At 56.9% G+C, this 9036-nt stretch overlaps 1 protein-coding gene across 1 annotated transcript; it reads left to right on the top strand.

Annotated features, from left to right (window-relative positions):
- The first annotated feature begins 127 nt into the window (after positions 1–127).
- On the top strand, positions 128–7494 carry CHEK1 (checkpoint kinase 1). The gene is made up of 12 exons (XM_063417782.1): positions 128–292; positions 1056–1279; positions 1378–1442; positions 2257–2326; positions 2864–3052; positions 3932–4036; positions 4176–4271; positions 4343–4451; positions 4651–4828; positions 6754–6885; positions 6972–7073; positions 7228–7494. The coding sequence occupies exons 1-12, from the start codon at positions 228–230 to the stop codon at positions 7321–7323; spliced, it is 1431 nt and encodes a 476-aa protein (XP_063273852.1). The 5' UTR covers positions 128–227; the 3' UTR covers positions 7324–7494.
- The last annotated feature ends 1542 nt before the right edge of the window (positions 7495–9036 follow it).

Here is a 9036-nt window from a genome sequence, read left to right as displayed (position 1 = left end):
GCTTTTAATCGATTCGAATGGAAATAGAGGCGGGGGGCGTGGCCTGGCACGGGCGCGGGGTTCAGGTGAGGGCGTGGCCTGGGTGACGTGATGGGCGTGGCTTGTGACGTGAGTGCGCCGGCGGGGCGGGGCTCGCGGCTCTGGCGGGAAAAGGCGGCGTGGCCGGGAGGCTGCCGGGACCGAGGGCGGGAGCGCGGCCCGGAGCGGGCCCGGGCCCGGGGCCGGGGATGGCGGTGCCCTTCGTGGAGGACTGGGACCTGGTGCAGACGCTGGGCGAAGGCGCCTACGGGGAGTGAGTGCGGCGGGGCCGGGGAGGGCGGGGTTGCTGCCGGCCGGGTCCGCCCCTTGCACGCCCCTGCCCTGCCCCTTGTGCGACCCAGGCCCTTACCCTGTCCCTTGCGTGGCTGCTGTCCCCCTTGCCCCCCGTGTGCCACTGGCACATCCGCTGCTTGTCCCTGCGTGGTCCTGCACGGCCACTGCGTGCCCACTGTTTGGTCGCCTCTTGGCCATCACAGGCCGTGTGTGTGCCCACAGTTTGCCCAGTCCACACTGCTCGCCCATCACATGCCCCGTCCGTGCCCCTGATGCAGCACCATTGCTTGCCCTTATGTGCCCCCTGCTTGCCCATCACATCCCCTTGCACACCCTGTGTGCCCACCGTGCACCTGCCTGTGCCTGCCTTCCCTGCCTGCCTTTCCTGCCCGCTCCCTGTCTCCAGGGGCAGAGTTTGCTGACCATTCCCAGCCCGTTCCTTGCCTCCAATTCCCTTCCTGCTGCCTGGCTCCAGAGGCAACATTTCCTCCCCATTCCCTGCCTGGTGCCTGTCTCTGGAGGAAGCATTCCCATGTCCATTCCCGTGCCCATTCGCATGTCCATTCCTGTGTCCATTCCTGTGTCCATTCCTGTGCCCATTCCCATGCCCATTCCCCTGCACATTCCCTGCCTGCTGCCTGTCTATGGGGGAAGCATTCCCATGCCCATTCCCTGCCTGTTGCCTGTCTCTGGGGGAAGCATTCCTGTGCCCATTCCCTGCCTGTTCCATGCCCCCACCGCAGGGTGCAGCTGGCCATGAACCGCCGCACGGAGGAGGCCGTGGCTGTGAAGATTGTGGACATGAAGCGCGCGGCTGAGTGCCCGGAGAACATCAAGAAGGAAATCTGCATCAACAAGATGCTGAGCCACGAAAACATCGTCCGGTTCTATGGACACCGGCGGGAAGGGGCCACGCAGTACCTGTTCCTGGAGTACTGCCGTGGCGGAGAGCTCTTCGACCGCATTGGTGGGCATGGGGCTGCCCGGGGTTTTAGGGGCAACGGGGCATCCTAAATTGTCATCCCCACACGGCTGAGCACTGCTCTTCTTCTTCCTCACATGCAGAGCCAGATGTTGGGATGCCAGAGCCAGAGGCGCAGCGGTTGTTCCAGCAGCTGATCGCCGGTGTGGTGAGCGGTCAGCGGTGGCGCTGGAGGCAGCGATGCCGCTGGTGCCAGTGGCAATTCCTGCATGGCACTGACCCTTCCTGTGATTCCTGCATGGCACTGACCCTTACCATGATTCCTGCATGACACTGACCCTTCCCGTGATTCCTGCATGGCACTGACCCTTCCTGTGATTCCTGCATGGCACTGACCCTTCCCGTGATTCCTGCATGGCACTGACCCTTCCCGTGATTCCCACTCAGCACTGACCCTTCCCGTGATTCCCACTCAGCACTGACCCTTCCTGTGATTCCTGCATGGCACTGACCCTTCCCGTGATTCCTGCATGGCACTGACCCTTCCCGTGATTCCTGCATGGCACTGACCCTTACCATGATTCCTGCATGGCACTGACCCTTACCATGATTCCTGCATGGCACTGACCCTTCCCGTGATTCCTGCATGGCACTGACCCTTCCCGTGATTCCTGCATGGCACTGACCCTTCCCATGGTTCCCCCACAGCGCTGACCCTTCCTGTGATTCCTGCATGGCACTGACCCTTCCTGTGATTCCTGCATGGCACTGACCCTTCCTGCGATTCCTGCATGGCACTGACCCTTCCCGTGGTCCCCCCACGGTGCTGACCCTTCCCGTGATCCCCCCACGGTGCTGACCCTTCCCGTGATCCCCCCACGGTGCTGACCCTTCCCGTGATCCCCCCACGGTGCTGACCCTTCCCGTGATCCCCCCACGGTGCTGACCCTTCCCGTGATCCCCCCACGGTGCTGACCCTTCCCGTGATTCCCCCATGGTGCTGACCCTTGCCCCCCTCCCAGGTGTACCTGCACAGCATCGGCATCACCCACCGCGACCTGAAGCCGGAGAACCTGCTGCTGGACGAGCGAGGTGGGCGCAGGCGCGGCCCTCTCCGACCCCCACTGAGTTTTCGTTTCTTAATCTTTCTTTTAAAGTTTTAATTTCAATGCTAATGTTTTGCATTTGGTTTTTTAATGCAGGGGTTTAATTTTATTCTGAATTTAAATTTTACTGTGCATTTTTAATTTAAAATTTTTCAATTTTTTGGCTTCATTCTTAAGTTACACTTCTATTTGAATCTGCATTTTAATTTTAATGTCTTCTTTCAATTCTATTTATATTTTAGGTTCAAATTTTCAGGTCAGCTTTTAAACTTAGGACTTTAAAATCTTAACTTGAATTTTTATTTTAAGCTTATTTTCAATCCAAATTTTTAACGAGAAAATTTTAATGGGAAATTTTTAATCAGAAATTTTAGGTTTGAATTTGTAGTTAAAATTTTTACTTAGGTTTTGATTTAAATAGAAATTTAACTCAGTTTTTAAATTAATTTTGTTGGGGGGTTAGGGTAATTTTGACTTTTGATTTCAAGTTTTAACTTGGCTTTTCGCTTCTGTTTGGGCCCAGACAACCTGAAGATCTCGGATTTCGGGCTGGCCACGGTGTTCCGGCACAACGGGCGGGAGCGGCTGCTGAACAAGATGTGCGGGACCCTGCCCTACGTGGCCCCCGAGCTGCTGCGGCGCCCCGAGTTCCGCGCTGAGCCCGTCGACGTCTGGGCCTGCGGCGTGGTGCTGACAGCCATGCTGGCCGGAGGTGGGAGCGTGCCATGGGTGGGATTGTCAGGGGATGATGTGCTGATGGAAGTGGGAATGTTGGGATTTGCAGAATTCACAGAGGGTGACCTGGTGGTGATGGCCGTGCTGGCTGGAAGTGGGAATGTTGGGATGTACAGAATTCACAGAGGTCAGGTGCTGATGGCCATGCTGGGAATGTTGGGATGGATGGAATTCACATGTGCTGATGTCCATGCTGGCCGGAGGTGGGAATGTTGGGATGTGCAGAATTCACAGGGGGTGACATGTGGCCAGTGGAGGTGGGAACACAGGAATGCCTCTAGGAATGTTTGGAATGCACGTGATGTGTTCAGGGGGTGTGGGGGAAATGCAGGAGGGGCGCAGAGGACACGGGGGAGTATTTGTGGGGTGTACAGGGTGTATGTATGGGATGCAGAAGGGGTGCACGGGTGAAATGCGTGAGGGGAAGTGCATGGATTGCACCAGGGGATGTACGGGATGGGGAAGGAGCACATGAGATGGGAGGGATGCATGGAGTGCACAGGGATGTGTGAGACACAGAGATGGAAGGTGTGGGATCCATAAGGGAGATGTGAAATACATGGAGGGGGGTGTTTGGAATATCCATAGGGATGTATGGAAGGAATAGAGGGCTGCAGAAAGGGAATGTATGAGACTAAAGGGGAGTTTTGAGAGGCAGAGGGGAGGTCTGGGATGCACAGGGAGGTCTGGAATGCACAGGGAGGTGTGGGATGCACAGGGAGGTTTGGGTTGCATGGGGAGCACACAGGGTCCGTGGCAGGGCAGGGTCACCTGGCACACCCTGTCCCTGCAGTGCCACGTGTGTGCCTGGGGGGCTGTGGCACCAGGGGGTGACAGCAGTGGGATCTCCCGGCAGAACTGCCCTGGGACCAGCCCAGCGACAGCTGCCAGGAGTACAGCGACTGGAAGGAGAAGAAAACCTACCTCTCACCCTGGAAGAAGATCGATTCGGCTCCCTTGGGTAAGCACCCAGCACCCAGCAGGTCCATAAATATATGCGTATATATATACACACAAACACGTACATATGTATACACACAAATATGTGCATACACACACACACACAACCATATTGTGTTCCACCCCCTCGTCTCCCCCAGCGCTGCTGCACAAGATCCTCACGGAGAGCCCGACGGCAAGGATCACCATTCCCGACATCCAGAAGGACCGGTGGTACAGCAGGCCCCTCAAAAAGGGTAAGGGGCTGCGGGGGATCGCGCTGGTGCCCCCGGATTTGGGGGTTATTGGGTGTCCTGTCCCTTTGCAGATGTCAAGCGGGCTCGGCTCTCCTCGGGGGGGGTCAGCGACTCCCCTGGAGGCTTCTCCAAGCACATCCGATCTGACACAGACTTCTCACCGGTGAAGGGAGCACTGGGGTGAGCCTCTGCTTCCCTCCACACGGGTCTGCAGTTCCTTGCACGCCTCGGGGCTTTCCCCGCCTTTCCTCCCGGAGGTGGTCGCGTGGAAACCCCGCACAACCCCCGCGATGGTCCCAGATCCTGCAAAATCCCGCGCAGTTCCCACCTCCGGCTCTGTGCGGCGCTGCTAACCCGTGTGTCCCCCCTTGCCTTGCAGTGAGGACAAGGCAAGCTATTCCACGTCACAGCCGGAGCCCGGCACGGGCGGGATGCCCTGGGAGAGTGGCGCGGCAAGCATCGACCAGCTGGTGCAGGGCTTCAGCTTCTCGCAGCCCGCCTGCCCCGAGCACATGCTGGTCAACAGCCAACTCCTGGGCACCCCAGGCTCCTCCCAGGTCAGGGGCTGCAGGGACACCTGGCACCTCTTGGCATGTCTGGATGCTGCCCTGCAGCGTTCGGGGTGCGGCTGGGCGAGGCTGATGCTCTTGGGATTTCGCCTCGCCGTGTTCGGGGCGCAGCTCGGCATCGCCGAGGGTGTCAGGGGGCACCTTGCAGTGCTTGGGGGCTGCTCTGCCATGTTTGGGGTGCACCTTGCAGTGCTTGGGGGCTGCTCTGCAGTGTTTGGGGTCCACCTTGCAGTGCTTGGGGCTGCTCTGCCATGTTTGAGGTGCACCTTGCAGTGCTTGGGGCTGCTCTGCAGTGTTTGGGGTGCACCTTGCAGTGCTTGGGGCTGCTCTGCCGTGTTTGGGGGGCACCTTGCCGTGGTTGGGGGCTGCTCTGCCGTGTTTGGGGTGCACCTTGCAGTGCTTGGGGCTGCTCTGCAGTGTTTGGGGTGCACCTTGCAGTGCTTGGGGCTGCTCTGCCATGTTTGGGGTGCACCTTGCCGTGGTTGGGGGCTGCTCTGCCGTGTTTGGGGTGCACCTTGCAGTGCTTGGGGGCTGCTCTGCCGTGTTTGAGGTGCAGCTTTGCCCAGTGGGGAATATCAGGGAGCAGCTTGGCAGTACTGGAGGTGTAACTTCTTGTTTATCACCTCGGGTGCGGCTTTGCAGGATTTGGGGCGCAGCTTTTCAGTGTTTTTAGTGTCAGGGTGACACTTTGCCATGGCCTTGAGGTGTTTGGGGCGCAGCTTCACATCCAGTTTACAACTCTGGGGTCCAGTGTGGCATTGTATAAACTGGGGTGCAACTTTGCATCATATATATGATGATGAGAAGCAATTTTGCCATATTTATAACACCAGGGAGCAGCTTGGCAGTGTTTGGGGTGTGGCTGGGTGAGATTTATTGCCTTGGGGTGGAATTCTGCAGCATTTGAGGGGGCAGAGTCTCATCCAATTTACAACGTCAGCATCCAGTGTTGTACCTTTTATACTACTGGGGTGCAACTTTGCCTTAGATATGTAAAATCAAGGAGTAACTTTTGTCATATTTGTAATATCAGGCAGCGTGTTGGGGCTGTGGCTGTTGAATATTTACCGCCTGAGGGTGTGAGGTGCAGGATTTGGGGTGCAAATTTGCAACACTTTTAGTGTCAATTTGTCACTTTGCCAGGGACTTAAGGGGCAGTCCAACATCTGATTTACAGCATTGGGGTGCAGCATTGTGCTGTATAAAATATTGGGGTGTGACTTAGCATCATAAATACCACATTAAAGAGCAACTTTGCTGTATGTGGAATATCAGGGAGCAGCTTGACAAGGCTGGGATGCAGCTGTGAGTTTCATCACTCAGGGTGCCACGTCTCAAGATTTGGGGTGCAAATGTGCATCATTTATGGCATCAGGATGTTTGTGCATTGCTTTCTGCAGTGGTTGGGGGCTGCTCTGTGGTGTTTGGGGAGCAGCTTTGCATCAGGGAACAGCTTGGCAGCATTGGGGTGCAGCTGGGCAAGGTTTGGCATCTTGGGGTGCAACCTTGTGGTATTTGGGGCACAGTTTTGCAGCATTTTGAGTAATAAAATGCAACTTCCCATTTCCAGGGTACAGCTCTGCAGCATTTGGGACGCAACTTTGCATCCAATCACAATACCAGAGTCCATTGTTGCTCTATTTATACCACTGGGGTGCAACTTTGCATCATCTATGTGGCATTAAAGAGCGTTTTGATGGTGCCAGGGGCTGCCTTGGTGCCGCTGGGGACGCGGCTGTGCAGCATTCCCGGTGTTTGGGATGCGGCTGTCGGCTCGTGCCATCAGGGGGTGCAGCTTCCCAACATTTCCTCACCCAAGGCCGGGATTTGTCAGAGCTGGGGCTGGAGCCTGGTGGGGCTGGTGACCTTTTTGGCGGGGTTTGTAACCTTTGGGGTGTTTTTGGGGGCGGCAGAGCCCGTGGCAGCGGCTGGTGAAGCGGATGACGCGGTTCTTCACCAAGCTGGACGCCGACGGCTCCTACCGTGCGCTGAAGGAGGTGTGTGAGAGGATGGGCTACGGCTGGAAGATGAGCTGCACCAACCAGGTGGGGGCCAGGGGATGGCACTGGGGCTGGGACCCCCGTGCTGGGTCATCAGAGGATGATTTGAGGCACCCTCCCCCCCTTTGCAGGTCACCATCTCAACCACAGACAGGAGGAACAACAAACTCATCTTCAAGGTGAACCTGGTGGAGATGGAGAGCAAGATTTTGGTGGATTTTCGCCTCTCCAAGGTGTGTGGGGGCTGCACAGCTGGCGCAGGGTGGGGAAGGACCTGGTAGAGGGAGTGCAGGACTGTGCTGGGCGGGGGTGACCATGGGAGGTGCCAGGGGATGGGGGGGTGCAGGTGGGCGTAGGGAGATGCAAACCCCTGTCTCTCCCACCCAGGGCGACGGCCTGGAGTTCAAGAGGCATTTCCTGAAGATCAAGGCCAAGCTCAGCGACATTGTCAGCACCCAGAAAGTCTGGCTGCCTGGCACCTGAGCCCTCACACCCCTTCTCTGCCTCTTCCTCCTCTTTCTCCACCTCCGCCTCCTCTTTCTCCTCCTGCTCTTCCTCCTGGCTGGGCTCTGGCAGCAGCACCCAAACGCTGTCAAGGTGTCTGGCCACCTGTTTTAGGTTTTGAAGGTTCAATAAAGCCCTGGGGGACACGAAGTGAGGTGGTTGCTGCAGGGGGAGGCTGCAGTGGGGTTTGTTCACTCTGACACCTCCTGACGGCGCAGCTTTGCTCAGCCAGCCCAAACCCCACTGCGGGATCTGCGCCGAGCCCTGCAGCCCTAAACCAGCCCCAAGGTTTGGGAGCTGACCCCCCCCGCCCCCCGTTCCTGCCCTGTCACAGGGCAGCGCCTGCCCTCATTTTCCAACCTCTCTTAATTGCTTTTCGGAAGGACTAACGAGCCCGAGAGCTGCCAGGGGTTGTTAGCGCTGGAGCGAGAGAGGAGAGGCAGGGATTAACCCCATCCCCCCCAAAAAAGAGCATCCCCCCAAAAAAAACCCACCCCAGGGTGCAAACCCTGAGATAGCACCACAATTTCTCCCTAAATCTGCATCACTGTTTAATTACTAGGCTAAAGAACTCACTTTTTACTTGTTTACCCCTTCTTTATTTTTTTTTTTTTTTTAACATCCCTTTCCCCAGCTTTTTTGTTTCCCTGGTGGGAACCCCCCTTGGGTGAAGCAATTAGCGGCGATTTTTTAATTGCATATTTATATTGCAGCTGGGGAGCGAGACCCCGGCAGCGGGCGAGGGGAAAGCAGGAAGACGCCGCGCTCCGACCTTGTTTGCTTTTCAGCTGGGATTAAGCACTTTTAATTGTCCCAGAGATCACAGATTGCGGCCAGGGGGGATAATTAGGCTGAATACAGGGTTTTCTGGTTCATTCCCCCCAGGAATTTATATTTCTAAGGGCATAAGAAAGAAAATCTTTGGGAATGCCTGGGGAAGGGAGGGTTGTGGGGGGGTATGAGGCTGGGCACAACTCGTTGCATGAGTGGGTCTTGCTGTCAAAACAATTTCGTTTTTCACCTGTTACCTGCTGTAAGTGGGATATTTTGGGGAGTCATGGGCACGTCCCCTCCTCCCCAGGATGCTTCAGGGAAGGTTGGACACTGCTTCTCCTCCACCACGGACTCGTGCATTAACCAGGCTCCATTCCCATGGGAATCGTTTTCCACCCGAATTTTTAGGGTCCTTTTGGTTTTTTGAACTCCGTGGAGGGGATTCCTTTCCTCTTTCGGGGCGTGTGGGGGAAACTCGGGGGGGGATAAAAGGTTTGTGTTCCTCTGGCCGGGTCGGGGGGGCCGTGCTGAGGCGGGCCCTGAAAGCGCCCTTTGTGCGGGCCCGGCGCGCTCGGGGGCACCGGAGCGTGGCAAATCCTTAAACCAACAGCCCCGGGCGGGCTCCTGCCCCCCTCATCCCCAATTCATGGCGCTCCCGCGGGCACGGGGGTGCTGCCGGCCCGCAGCGGCCCGGGAGCGGAGTTTGGGATGCAGGGATGCGGTGCTGGATGCAGGGTTCAGGGTTCATGGATGGAGTGCAGGATTTAGGACACAGATGGAGAATGGGGGATGGAGGATTTAAGATCTAGATGGGGATTTAGGATGTAGGTGTTGGTTGTGGCACAGAGAATTTGGGATGTGGAGTTAGGGATGTGGTGCTGGATGCAGGATTCAGGGTTCAGGAATGGGATGTTGGAT

Source organism: Prinia subflava, chromosome 22 (assembly GCF_021018805.1).
Source record: "Prinia subflava isolate CZ2003 ecotype Zambia chromosome 22, Cam_Psub_1.2, whole genome shotgun sequence".
Lineage (NCBI taxonomy): Eukaryota > Metazoa > Chordata > Aves > Passeriformes > Cisticolidae > Prinia > Prinia subflava.
The sequence above is the reverse complement of the archived record's forward strand: the minus strand, read 5'-3'. Positions and strand labels throughout refer to the sequence as shown.

What these genes read in the sequence shown, in the direction of transcription:
- CHEK1 (XM_063417782.1), top strand. Translation starts at nt 228, where the DNA reads ATGGCGGTGCCCTTCGTGGAGGACTGGGACCTGGTGCAGACGCTGGGC. An exon ending in CAGCAGGCCCCTCAAAAAGG is followed by an intron (nt 4,272 to 4,342) that starts GTAAGGGGCTGC and finishes GTCCCTTTGCAG; the next exon opens with ATGTCAAGCGGGCTCGGCTC. An exon ending in CCGGTGAAGGGAGCACTGGG is followed by an intron (nt 4,452 to 4,650) that starts GTGAGCCTCTGC and finishes CTTGCCTTGCAG; the next exon opens with TGAGGACAAGGCAAGCTATT.